This window comes from Bos grunniens, chromosome 12, assembly GCF_055505025.1.
Source record: "Bos grunniens cultivar Pamir isolate PY7600 chromosome 12, Bosgru_T2T1.0, whole genome shotgun sequence".
NCBI lineage: Eukaryota > Metazoa > Chordata > Mammalia > Artiodactyla > Bovidae > Bos > Bos grunniens.
In genome coordinates this window covers 81,971,596-81,985,628 of record NC_141176.1, presented here as the reverse complement: position 1 = coordinate 81,985,628, position 14,033 = coordinate 81,971,596, and the positions used below count along the sequence as shown (strand labels likewise).

The window sequence follows — 14,033 nt, the reverse complement described above, 5'->3', positions numbered from 1 at the left end:
GGGTCTGAAATGCTGCATTTTTACAAGCTTTCTGGTGACAGTGCTTTTGCTGGTACATGGAGCCACACTTTAAAGGGCAAGGTTCTGGGTCAGTGGTTCTCCACCAATGCCGTTCTGGCCCCTCAGGGAACACTGGGCAATCTCTGGAGACGTTGTTGTTGTCACAACTGGGATTTTGCTGGCATCTCCTGTGTAGAAGCTAGGAGCTTCCCAGGTGGCACAATGGAAAACAGGAGGTGCCAAAGATGCAGGTTCAACCCCTGGGTCAGGAAGATCCCCTGGAGAAGGAAATGGCAACCCTCTCCAGGATTCTTGCCTGGAGAATCCCATGGACAGAGGGGCCTGGTGGACTGAGGTCCATGGGGTCGCAAAAGAGTTGGATGTGACTGAGTGACTCAACATGCACACACACACACACACACACACACACACACACACTCTCATAGAAACTAGAGATACTGACACACCAGTCTGAGGCTGGAACACCCTGCTGTGGATGGATGGTCATGGGTCTTGATTAGAGCTTCTCTTCTCTGGAGAGCTTTAATAATTCTCGCACTGGCATCCCAGCTCCTGAAGTTTTGATTTAACTGGTCTCATTGCTGTTCAGCCACGTGTTGAGGTCCTATTGAGGACCACTCCCTTAGATCTCGCCAAACTAATAACTGTGCAGGAAGAAACAGTGCTTGACTCCCGATGCTTAGGAAAGGCCACCATCGGTTTTTACCCAGGCTGTTGCTTTTCCTCGATGAGGCTCTTTGCCCAATGGTAGAAATAATTTCCATAGCATTTATTATCATAAAATGAAAGTAAAATGCTGAATGAAAGCAATAGTTCTTGTGGTAATGCTAAACAACTTCAGACTAGAGTCCACAGGGTGGGCTGGTGCAGAAGCTGAGACGAACCAATGCCAGCTCCCCCGAGGCATTTTTGATGTGTATGAACGTGACCTGGGAATGTCAAATCGCATGCATGACAGTGTCACCTAGTAGAGAACAGGGCTCCGGTGTAAACTGTGACCCTCTTCCCCCGTTACAGCCAAAAGACTTTATGACTTTCAACGTAGACAACCTAAGTATAAACATTTCTTCTACTGGATCACCAGTCACTCCAGTAACTCATAACTTTGAGTCCGGCCATCGCCATACCCTTCTCGTCTGGGCCCCAAGTAACTACCAAGTGGTAAGTAGCTGGGCGTTCCCAGCCGACTCTGACGGTGTGTGTTGTTGGAGACACGGCCGTCTAGTGCTGTGACTTGGTTTTACCCCCATGTGGTATTGTATTAGATAATCCTCCATTCTTGCTTTTTCAAGGACATAGTCATCTGACTTCCAATAAAGGTTTGACTGGTGGATGGGAGGGTTGATAGGAATTTTACAAATTTTAAAAAGAACTTCTGGGCACAGTATGGTGTGTTTGAATACAAGTTGCACAGCACCTGTGTGCATTCTCAGAGACTTTTTGAGATAAAGTTTTAAATGCACCTTTAATAGTATTCATTTTAAAACTTGGCAGTGAATAATTGGGAGATTAGAGCCATCTCTGAAAAAAATAGTGAGTCCATCAAGTAAAAGCAATAGAAATGCATTAAAATGATTTCATGACAAAATATGGACATCTAGATATTCCATTCAGCATATAAAGAAGCTATGAAGGTGTAGCTGACCTAGTGAGGGAGTTGTGGGCATTCTGTAAGGTGAGTTTTGGTGAGCTTCTACAAAACTGTGATACAGAATGAAGACTTGTTGGTAATGTGTGTAATTAGGGGGCTGTTGAGAGGCTTGCCCTAAATTCTTAAGAGAACAGTGATCTGTGGAACCACTAAAAAGCAAGCACTAAAAATTGTAAAGGCTTATGGAACTCTGCTAGACATTATGTGGCCGCCTGGACGGGAATGGGGTTCGGGGGAGAATGGATACATGTTTATGTCTGGCTGAGCCCCTTTGCTGTTCACCCAAAACTATCACAACATCGTTAATTGACTATGCTGCTGCTAAGTCATTTCAGTCGTGTCCAACTCTGTGCGACCCCATAGACAGCAGCCCACCAGGTTCCCCCGTCCCTGGGATTCTCCAGGCAAGAACACTGGAGTGGGTTGCCATTTCCTTCTCCAATGCATGAAAGTGAAAAGTTAAAGTGAAGTCGCTCAGTCGTGTCCGACTCTTAGCGACCCCATGGACTGCAGCTATACCCCAATACAAAATGGCTTTCCAGGTGGCACAGTGGTAAAGAGCCCGCCCATCAGTGCAGGAGACATAAGAGACGTGGGTTCGATCCCTGGGTCAGAAGGATCCCCTGGAGAAGGAAATGGCAACCCACTCCAGTATTCTTCCCTGGAGAATCCCATGGACAGAGGAGCCTGGCAGGCTACAGTCCGCAGGGTCGCAAAGAGTCAGACACGACTGAAGTGACTTAGCACGCACTCACAATACAAAATAAAAAAGTTTTTTAAAATTGTAAAGGCTCCTTTTAACTTCACACAAACCAAGGCTGAGTGGTGGAGCCTAGCTAATTTAATCACGGTGCCCTTAGCTCCTAGAATAAGGACTCTAGCACTCTCCTTCTCTAAAGCCTGAACTGTTCATCGGAACTTTTTCTAAGGAGTTAGATTTGATAATGTTTTCTTTCTCAGGTAAAAGATGGCCTTAACCAGAAGCCAGAAAAAGGGAGAAATGGAATCAGGTATGTGTACTTCTTTAACACTTAAGTTATATCAGCTTCTTATGGAAGTAATGTGTACCCATGGTAAAATCCAGCTGTGACGAGGATATCAAATGAGAGTCTGGGGTTTCCCCCAAGAATGTGAGGCTGGTTCAGTATTTTTTAAGTCATAAATAAAATCCATCATCTTAATATACTAAAGAGGAAAATCCACATCATCAAATCAATTGATGCAGAAAAAAGACTTGATAAAATTCAGCATCCATCCATTTAACAACCCTCAGCAAACTAGGAGCCGAAGGGAAGTTCCTTATTCTGAAAAAGGACTGCACTTCCCTGCTGGTCCAGGGGTTAACAGTCTGCCTGCCAGGGCAGGGGCACAGGTTCAGCCCCTGGTCAGGGAAGATTCCTCACGCCACGGGGCAACTAAGCTTGCTCCACGAGTGCTGAGCCCACGTACTGCAGCTGCTGAAGCCTGGGTACGCTAGAGCCCACGCTCCACGAGAGAAGCCAGCACAGTGGGAAGCCCGTGCCCCGCAGAAGAGTAGCCCCCGCTCACTGCAACTAGAGAAAGCCCGTGCGCAGCAACAAAGACCCAGCACAGCAAAATAAACAGAATTTTTAAAAATCCCAGCTAACATTGCACTTAATGGCAGAAGTCTAAATGCTCCCCCCCGCAAAATCAGGAACTAGGTCAGGTTGCCTACTCCATTCTTTTTCAAGATCCTTGCAGATGTTAGTGCCATGAGGCAAGAAAAATATGTAAAAGCACCTAGATTGGAAAGGAAGAAATAAAACTCTCTCTACACGCAAAAGGCATGAATGTCTACATCACAAGTCCCATGGACTTGATAGCAAAAGCTCATAGACTCACTAGGTGAGTTTAGGAGGGTTACAGGATACAAGGCCAATGACAAGACAAACGTATTTGTATATACCAGCAATAAATGATTGGAAGCTATACCTTTTCAGTTCAGTTCAGTCGCTCAGTCATGTCCAACTCTGCGACCCCATGAATCGCAGCACACCAGGCCTCCCTGTCCATCACCAACTCCCGGAGTTCACTCAAACTCATGTCCATCAAGTCAGTGATGCCATCCAGCCATCTCATCATCTGTTGTCCCCTTCTCCTCCTGCCCCCAATCCCTCCCAGCATCAGGGTCTTTTCCAATGAGTCAACTCTTCGCATGAGGTGGCCAAAGTATTGGAGTTTCAGCTTTAGCATCATTCCTTCCAAAGAACACCCAGGACTGATCTCCTTTAGGATGGACTGGTTGGACCTCCTTGCAGTCCAAGGGACTCTCAAGAGTCTTCTCCAACACCACAGTTCAAAAGCATCAATTCTTCTGCGCTCAGCTTTCTTCACAGTCCAACTCTCACATCCATACATGACCACTGGAAAAACCATAGCCTTGACTACTATCACTTAAAAAAAATGATGAAATACTATTTATAAATTTTATAAGACACGTGGGATTTGAGAGCTGAAACTACAAAAGGCTGATGAAAATCAATGAAGAGCTAAATAAATGGAGAGATACGTTGGTTTCATTGATTAGAAAACTTAATACAGCAAAGATATCAATCCCCCCAAAACTGATCTATAGGTTTAATGCAATTCCTATCTCAATTGTAGCATTAGTTTTTTTGGTTTATGATTTTTCCAGTTTTACTGAGATATAATTGACAAAATCGTAAATATTTAAAATATACAACGTGACGGTTTGATATATGTATACGTTGTCAAATATTTACCACAATCAAGTTAATTAACGTATTCATCCCCTCAAAGTTCAGTTCAGTCGATCAGTCGTGTCCGACTCTTTGAGACCCCATGAATCGTAGCACGCCAGGCCTCCCTGTCCATCACCAACTCCCAGAGTTCACTCAAACCCATGTCCATCGAGTCGGTGATGCCATCCAGCCATCTCATCGTCTGTTGTCCCCTTTTCCTCCTGCCCCCAATCCCTCCCAGCATCAGTCTTTTCCAATGAGTCAACTCTTTGCATGAAGTGGCCAAAGTACTGGAGTTTCAGCTTTAGCATCATTCCTTCCAAAGAACACCCAGAGCTGATCTCCTTCAGAATGGACTGGTTGGACCTCCTTGCAGTGCAAGGGACTCTCAGGAGTCTTCTCCAACACCACAGTTCAAAGGCATCCATTCTTCGGCGCTCAGCTTTCTTCACAGTCCAACTCTCACATCCATACATGACCACAGGAAAAACCATAGCCTTGACTAGACGGACCTTTGTTGGCAAAGTAATGTCTCTGCTTTTCAATATGCTATCTAGATTGGTCATAACTTTCCTTTCAAGGAGCAAGTGTCTTTTAATTTCATGGCTGCAGTCACCATCTGCAGTGATTTTGGAGCCCCCAAAAATAAAGTCTGACACTGTTTCCACTGTTTCCCCATCTCTTTCATCATTTTTAAATTATGAGAATGCTAAAAGATTTAGTCTCTTAGCAAATTTTAAGTATATTGTATTAATTAATTATAGTTATTGTGCTGTACTTTGGATCCTTAGAATTTATTCATCTTAAAACTGAAACTTGAGACTTCTCTGGTGATCCAGTGTTTAGGCCTCCCTGCTCACAATGCAGGGGGCCTGGGTTCAACTCCTGGTCAGGGAACTAGATCCCACAGGCCACAACTCAGAGTTTGCATGCCGCAAGTAAAAGCATCCCGCGTGCTGCAACCAAGACCTGGTGCAGTCAAATAAATAAACATATTCTCAAAAAACTGAACGCTCATGCCCTTCGACCAACATCTCCCTTCCCCATTCTCCCCCTACTTGGCAACTACCACTCATTTTTGTTTCACCTAGGTATGCACCCCAAAGAAACAGAAATATATGTCCACTCAAAAACTTGTAGATAAATGGTCAAAGCACAGACGAAAATGTAGAAACAATTAAAATGCCCATCAGCTGAGGAACAAACTGTGGTGTGGCCATACAGTGGAATATTATTCAGTCACGAAAAGGGATGGAGCACTGCTGTCTGCTGCAGTGTGAACGCACCTTAAAGGCATGATACCGAGCTGGAGAGGCCGGGCACCCAGACCTCCGGCCGTGTGATTCCGTGTACGTGAAACAGCAGCATATCCACAGAGAGAGAAAGCCAGGGGGCGAGGTGGTTGCCAGGGCCTGGGGGTGGGAGGGGCGCTGCCCGCGCGGCCACGTGTCCTTCTGGACTGACGAGAACCGGGGCTGTTGTGCTGCTTGCACGACCCTGTGGCTGCAGTGAAGTCACTGAATTGCAGGCTTTATGTACAGGGGTGAGTTTTGCTGCATGTGAATTCTGTCTCATAAAGCCTATTTATTTTTAATGGAAGAGGAACAAATCTCTCTGTCCCCCAGTTACTCTTTAAGGAACCGGTCCCATTTGTGTCCTTTCCTCAGCTGGCTCCCACTGAGAAAACTTTGCAGCTTAGATCCTGGTGCTCTAAGAGGCCAACGCCAAGGCTTCCTTAACGGGACCCTAGGATTTGCCCTAGTCAAAACTCTTAGAGCTCAGTAGGTCTTAAACCTCTGCTTTCCTCACCCTTCAAAGAGCTCAGAATGTGTTTGCTGCTTATGCTTTACTATTTTCTGTGTGTATATGAGAACACATCTGATATTTGTGATGTTGCTTTTTTTTTTCTCAGATTATTTCCATTCTTACTGGTATCTCATACCAACCCTAAGACATATGTCAGGCAGGCAATAGTACTCAAGTGTTAGGGTAATGTTTTAAGTCTATGTCTTGTACAAAGCCAGGCCCCAGGCCCAAGGGTCTACTCCTAATTTCATGCTATTTCCACTGTAGGTGTTTCAAATGGTTCATCTTGGTCTTCTATAGAAGTGTCGTTTACAGTTTGGAGCAGAATTCATTCTGTTAGGCTCCTGTCGACCTCCACCAGGTTCAGTTTTCTACTCAAATCACCTGTCAAATGACACCAAGGCCAATGCCTAAGGACGTTTGGACTTGAATTTCATTCATAAAAATGTTCCCTCAGTCCCTGCAATTTGACCGATATTACTTACTGCTGCAAACATAGATGAAACTTGGCCACCGTTGACAAAAAAAATTAATAGTCCACCTAAAGAAAATATAGAGAATTTTATTTGAGCCGATCTGAGAAGTATAACCCAGGAAGCACTCTTCCAGAAAACTCTGAGACCTGCTTCACTTGTTAGAAGTCAAAGGTACTTCATTTATACAAAGGTACTTCAAAATATACATTTTTCAGACACAAGGTTATACGTCAAAATGACACACTGACGTTTGTGCATCAGGCTCACCAAAAACACAGATCTGAATGTACAATGCGAGCAGCAGGTAACCATGACCACGACCCCCTACTGAATAAGGAAGCAATGTTATCGTCCAAGGACTCACATTGCTGGCATCAGAGGAAACAAAACAAAAAAGCATCGATCTCTGCGGTGGAGCCAGCATTCTCACCTTTGAGGAGGTCTGGTTAATGTATAATGAAGACACATGCCATTAGGGAGGGCTCAGTATGGGTAAGGAGTATGTTATGCTTCATTTTCTTGTCCTGCCTTGAAACATAAATTTTATTCCATCACCCTATATTTTATGGATGTGAAAGTTACATTGTTCTTTATGGTACTTAAGTATATACCATTATCACGTCTCATTCTCTAAATTGGATGATCTGTATACCTTCACTCGTCTCTCTGTCAGAAAAGACCCACCGGTCTTATTTGGGGCAGCCCACTTCTCCTCCCTGGGGCAGTATAAGAATGTCAGAGTCTTCTCTAGCCTGGAACGTTTGAGGAAGGGGTCTCTAACCATTTGTCCCCCTGGTCACCGCCTATATGGTCCTTTGGAGGAAATAACCCAGCGGGTCCCATGGAAGCTTGGGCACAGGGGACACTGCAGAGACTAGAAACCTTGGGACCCAGCGCCCAGTGCTCCTGGGTATTCCATTCCCAGCCGTATTCCTACGGGATGCTGGTCACTGTTATTCTGTGATCTGCAGGCATAGGTCTCTGCCGTCTAAAGGGAATTCCTTAAAACTCTGCTTCCTGGGCTGGCCCAAGTCATCCTCTCCACTCCTTGGAGCCCCTCCTTGCCTGAGGGTGCTCTTTAAAAAGGTAAAGGAAATAATTGGGCTTCTCTAACCCCCAAAAGAAGCCCCAGTTGGAGACTGACTTTTAGGTACTCAGCAACTTCTGCTTTTGGTCGTTCACTGCTTTGGCTCTCAAGTTTCTGGAGTAAGAAGCCCAAAGACACGGCTGCCTTCTGGAAAGGAAAGAGATCAGCACCTATTTCAACCCATACTTGCTGCTGCTGCTGCTGCTGCTAAGTCGTTTCAGTGGTATCTGACTCTGTGCGACCCCATAGATGGCAGCCCACGAGGCTCTCCCGTCCCTGGGATTCTCCAGGCAAGAACACTGGAGTGGGTTGCCATTTCCTTCTCCAATGCATGAAAGTGAAAAGTGAAAGTGAAGTCACTCAGTCGTGTCCGATTGTTAGTGACCCCATACTTAATATCCCCAAATATCACTGAAATAGTTCCCAGTTACAAAGTAGTTAGAAGAGTTCCCAGCGTTTCACTGTGTGAAATAAATTCTTTTAGGTGTGTTCTAACCAGCAGGCAAGCAAAGACAGAGCTAGACGCGGTTACTTTCTGTCTGTATGCTCTAGAAGACTTCTGCAAACATCTTAAATTCCTTCTGAAAGGAAACAGAGCCCAGCTTCAGGTGCAACATACTGTGACCTAGAGCAAATAGTCCGCTCACAAGACTGATGGTTTTCTGTTTCAGATTCGTAAATGCTTTTGGCGAGAGCTTCAACGTCACAATGGATGGGGAAGTTTACAACAATGTCTCCAGTCACGATGCCAGTGAATATCTTTTTTTCTCTTCTGGAGTGTAAGTGCCTACAATGGCCACTTTGCTCTACAGTTAAGGGTTTCAAGCCTTTTTCTTGAATTCGTATATTGAAGATTTCAGTACCAAGAATGTTAACCTGTATCAACCTTTTTTTTTTTTTTTTAGAAAGAGCTTCACAATAAACTCACCAGAGATTTCACAACAGTGTGGAAAAGAGTTCAAAACATCCTACCTTGGATTTGGTAGCGCGTTTACCTATGTAATCACCAGAAAGGTTAGTGACTCATTGCACTGAGTCAGACATGCCACTCAAACGTTATTGATGAGAGTCCTTGCAAACAGAACATAGGAATGATTTAATGGAGTAATATAAGGGTCTGTATTTTAAACAAGTTTTAGGATTAATTCAGTTCACCGCTAATTCTTTAGTTTATCATTGCCTTAAGTTTGCTGTTAGAATAAAATTACACAGTCTGACTTACTCTAAAAATTCACGTTGACCAGTATCTGATGCTTCCTCGTAGACATTTAACATAGACTTTGGAAACTGTTAGTTCAAAGAGCTGGGAATGTTTTCAACAAACCTGACTTCCAGCCTACTCTCTCGTTGAAGAGGAAAAAGCTAGTGAACAGACTTTCCAGTCCCGCCGAGGCCATCCAAGTCCGAGGATAAAATGCAGGGTTGCACGTTTACATTTACAAGATGTACTGTCTGGATGGATTGAATGAGGTGACCCCGAAGGTCCAGGTTCAGTTGGCCGGGCTGCGTGATTTGTATTCTGAAAGCAGTCTCAATTTTCATGTCTTTTTGTCTCTGCCTCCCTGGTCCAGAGTGACGGTTGCCCCGAAGCAAAGGCTTTCGAAGACATCTCCCCCAACACAGTCAGCATGGCTCTGCAGATCCCGCAGTACTTCCTCCTCACCTGCGGCGAGGTGGTCTTCTCCGTCACCGGGCTGGAGTTCTCCTACTCTCAGGTCTCTCAGCTACTATCTTTACACCCGTCGCCTGCAGCCCTGCCTTCTGAAAATGCTGCTGGGGCTTAACAGTGAGCTGGAGCAGCCATGCACTTACAGTGTAAAAGAAAACTCTGGAAATGTGGGTAGATTATGGTAGATTCTACTGAACATGGTTTTAGAGACTACCCAGTCTTATTTACTGAATAAGAATATTACTGTTTAGGCAATTCGCTGGTGATCCAGTGGTTAGGACTCCATACTTTCTCAGCCAAGGGCACAGGTTCAATCCCTGGTTAGGAAACTGAGACCCCACAAGCCTTATGGTAAGGCCCCCCCCCCCCCCGCTGCCCAAAAAAAGGAATATTACTGTTTAGCATTACGACTGTCCACCTATAGGTGTCTGAATTCCCAGTTATATGTTAGAATTTGGGGTCCTAAGTAGGAAAAACTCTATTAATGACCATTACCAGGGTCAAGATGGTCAGTGGTTCCATGTTCTCAAACAACCCCATCCGTAACAGCGTTCACATACAGGTCCTCATTGTCATTAAGATTCCCTTGAGGTCTCTTCGTAACTCCCAGTAAACCCACCGATTAAGGTCTCACTCTTAAAAGTTAAAAAATAGTTTTGCTTTTGTGAACGTTAGCCTAATGAGGCACATTTTGCTGATACCTGAATTTAGAGCTTAGGTTCTGAACTGGTTTATCACAATACAGCTAGAGCCGTCATAACCCCCACGTGCCTAGTATCTTCACATTTTGCAGTAAAGACTGTAAATGTGAGCTGGATGATCCTTTTCTGCAATGACCTCACAGTCTAGTTAAGGAGATGACTACAACACAGGTGATGAGAGTTTGCTTGGTGAGTAGTTTTGGTGACTTGGCAGGAAAACCCTCCAAAGAGCAAGCGGACAACACAGAGCAGCCTCCACTCAGGGTGAAGGAGATGTCAGGCTGGGTGGCTTTGTCTGAAAATTCTTCTATGGAGATAGAATCAGTTCATCTGTAGATTCGTCCGTTTCATTAGGATGATAACTCTGCAAGCATGCAGAGAGTGAAGAACAAACGACTCTTGTGTGCTCATCCAACATGAGCATTTGGGATGTCTTGTCATCCAAGTGATAGTCCTTTTCGCATTTAAACCAACCCAACTCTTAATGTGCCTTCTGGGGAGTCGGCGGCCTCATTAAGGGAGTTGTTGAGTTAGGCGTGATCTCCTGCTCTGAGCTTGGCGTCTAACTTGGGACTCACTCTTTCTCATTCCCTTCAGGCTCCTTCCAACATGAAGTCGGTACTTCAAGCAGGATGGCTGTTGACCGTGGCCGTCGGCAACATCATCGTGCTTATTGTGGCAGGAGCAGGCCAGTTCAGTGAACAGGTACGGATGCAAACAGAGATCACGTGTACCTCTGTCTTGTCTGTTGATGACCCTCCCTGGTGGTGGTTTAGTCACTAAGTTGTGTCCGACTCTTGTGACCCCATGGACCCGCCAGGCTCCTCTGTCCATGGGATTTTCCAGCCAAGAATACTGGAGTGGATTGCCATTTCCCGTCTGTATATACACGTGGTCATCTCCACTAATGGCCAAATAACACCCTCAGAGCCAGCCAGACAGAGCAGTTCCCAAACACCCTCACAGCCAAATGTGTGCTCATTCTGCTTGTTTCTCCTTGGTGTTACACGGCCGGAATATAACCAGATGTAGCCACGTGTGGTTAACAGGCTGGGCTGTGCTCTCTGTGCTCAGTCGTGTCTGACTCTTTGCAACCCCACAGACTATAGCCCACCAGCCACTCTGTCCATGAAGATTCTCCAAGCAAGAATACTGGATTGGGTTGCCATGCCCTCCTCCAGGGTATCTTCCCGACCCAGGGGTCAAACCCAGGGTCTCCCACATTGCAGGCAGATTCTTTACTGTCTGAGCCACCACCAGGGAAGCCTGAGGTTAACATACTGACACCCTAATATCATTACTATCAAAGGAAACGTCTTTTCCTAGCTGCATTGATTGCAGAGTAATGGCCCCAAACGAGGCATGTTATCCAGAAAGTTTCATACCACCAAAAGTTAAAACCATTCTAAAGGTTGTTGTAATTTTTCCCATTTAAAATGAGGGCTTTTCTGGTTCTAGAACTCTATCCCTCAGCACTCAGCATCTCTGCCTCATAAGAGAGCTGTCCCTTAGCTCATCAGATTCATTACCAACCCCACCAGGACCCATCAGGGTCTATCCTGCCTGCTCATGACCTCACGGTATTGCCAAAGGGTAATTTAGAACGTTTCAGCACATTCTTTTTCCCTCAAGAGTACTGCCTGGTGTTCTCTTGGTCCAGCTTTTTGCCTTAAGACTTGGGTTTTTAGAGATTTTTTTCTCATTTTCTTATGGGTGTCTGTACTCCAGAGCTGTTAGAAGAATTACATTCAGGAAAAGCTGGCCATTCTGTGTCTGCGGCCATAGCCTACTGATTTTTCCCAACAACTGCATTTCCAACACCTTTGATCTAGATGTCGAAAGAAAAACTACCCGCAGTGTATACATGCATTCCCGTAACCTCTACTGTTTTTGTGTTTTTCCTGCTCCAACTCAAACTCTTCGAAGTGGGCCGAGTACGTTCTGTTTGCGGCGTTGCTTCTGGTCGTCTGCGTAATATTTGCCATCATGGCTCGATTCTATACGTACATCAACCCAGCAGAGGTTGAAGCTCAGTTTGATAAGGATGACAAGGAAGATTACCTGGAAAAGAGTAACCCATACGCCAAGCTGGACTCCGTCTCCCAGACACAGATGTGAATGTCAGGAAGCCCGCGGAGCCGGGGCTGGGCCCAGGATGTGCCCAGGGGTCTGTCCCCTGGGGGCAGGACACTCTGTTGGGTGGCCTCTGATGGGGAAGACTTCAGAACTGTGGACCAAACCAAGTCAGCTGCTTTCTCAGCAGCCGGCAGTGAACCTGAAACTCCAAAAGAAGTCCTTTTGTTTGTTTTTAGAGAAGTCTTATTTAAAGCGTGCACGCACACACACTTTTATAACAGAGTCCATACTCTGCCTTAACTCCTTTTCCTAACACACAAATAAAGTTATTTTGGACTAACTTGAATTTCTGAAACGGTGGCAAATTTCCGTACTGTTTGTATTCGCACACTGTGGAAACAATGTTAAATGAGGCAAAAAGTGAATGGTTAGGCTTTTGAATGGTATGTATTCATAATAAGGGCCGGCTGGTATTAACTGATAACTCTACCTTCTGTTTTTAGTTCTGTTTTTCCATTCCCTACCTCTTTGTAAATTACGTATAACTCGAAAAACCACTCAGGTAAAGGCAAGTCATGATTTTTGGAGTTTCAACAGTATGAAATAAACTCTCATTCTCAAGAGTAAGTGTCTGTGTGTTGGGGGGCAGGGTAAAAAGTCCTTACTGTGCTTCCTGACTATACAAGCCGTGCCCGCTCATTAGATGCCCGCACATCAGAATTTCATCAAAGGTGACAAAAGCAGGAACAAAGCAAGGCCCACAGACAGGAAATTCCAGAAACAGGAGATGTCAAGGTTTACTTCTTTTGGCCCTGCTTTTCTCAGGGGTATCTCTAACCTACACTTCTCTTTTATTATTAGAATCTTCCTATGTTCATATCTCTGTACCATCTCAAAGGGTTTATCTCAATTCTCGTGAGCATTTTTCTGCTTGAATAAAAATCGTTCCAAAATACTGTAAATACTCCCTGCCCAGTCCATCCTATAAGTATTTATCATACAGCCATTCCCAGGTGTCAGAGCCAGACCGAGTCTGCCTTGACGCTCCCATAAAAAACAAGCAACAGTTTATTTCAGACGCATGCCCAGCTGTGAATGTGGGCACTGGTTCCTGGGTTTGGAGCTTGGATCTCTGAGACACCTCTGCACAAGCTGATCATCACACAGTGGAGAGGGAACGACGCAGAGACAGAGTCCACAGTGAGAAACAGGAACGCAATGAGCAAAGCTTGCTGAGGGATCTCTTCAGTCCTTCGGAGCAAGTCCCCATTCTCAACTGAGGAGGCTCTTTCTTCCATGGGTATGTCACCTTTCTCTCCGTTCACCGTGATCCACCAGCTTCTGTCTCCTGGAATGCAGTGGGTTCTCTTTCCCATCAAAGGCAAAAAAAAATCAGATCCTGAGACACTTAGTCCTGACCCACCCTCGCTCGTGCGCCCCTCCTGGCAAAGTCCTCTTCGTCTTTGGGATCCAGGCCACCTCTTCCAACAACTGTCCTGCCCCTCAGTTTTGTTACTGATTTAAGTCGCATTGGGCTTCCCTTGTGGCTCAGCTGGTAAAGAATCCGCCTGCAATGCGGGAGACCTGGGTTCCATCCCTGGGTCGGGAAGATCCCCTGGAGAAGGGAAAGGCTTCCCACTCCAGTATTCTGGCCTGGAGAATTCCGTGCAGAAGTCCATGGTGTCGCAAAGATTTGGACATGATGGAGCAACTTTCTCTTCACTTTGAGTCTCATGGACCCTGCTTGGGCCCTCACCCAAGCTGGGTTCAAGTAGACAAATAGCAAAACTGAAGCTGAGATTGACTGAGCACAAACTTAATTC

At 45.4% G+C, this 14,033-nt stretch overlaps 1 protein-coding gene across 4 annotated transcripts in view; it reads left to right on the top strand.

The window, feature by feature from the left end:
- SLC15A1 (solute carrier family 15 member 1) overlaps positions 1 to 12,833 on the top strand; it is a 47,730-nt gene extending 34,897 nt beyond the window's left edge. For 3 of the 4 annotated variants that reach the window (XM_086330412.1, XM_086330410.1, XM_086330411.1), the window contains exons 17-23: positions 1,039 to 1,182; positions 2,633 to 2,682; positions 8,436 to 8,543; positions 8,670 to 8,778; positions 9,336 to 9,479; positions 10,732 to 10,839; positions 12,061 to 12,833. In XM_086330412.1, the coding sequence (XP_086186538.1) occupies positions 1,039 to 1,182; positions 2,633 to 2,682; positions 8,436 to 8,543; positions 8,670 to 8,778; positions 9,336 to 9,479; positions 10,732 to 10,839; positions 12,061 to 12,252 (855 nt within the window). In that variant the 3' untranslated portion in view covers positions 12,253 to 12,833. Of the gene's footprint in view, positions 1 to 1,038; positions 1,183 to 2,632; positions 2,683 to 6,468; positions 6,661 to 8,435; positions 8,544 to 8,669; positions 8,779 to 9,335; positions 9,480 to 10,731; positions 10,840 to 12,060 lie in introns of those variants that run through there. The other variant, XM_086330413.1, reaches the window with a different exon arrangement.
- The last annotated feature ends 1,200 nt before the right edge of the window (positions 12,834 to 14,033 follow it).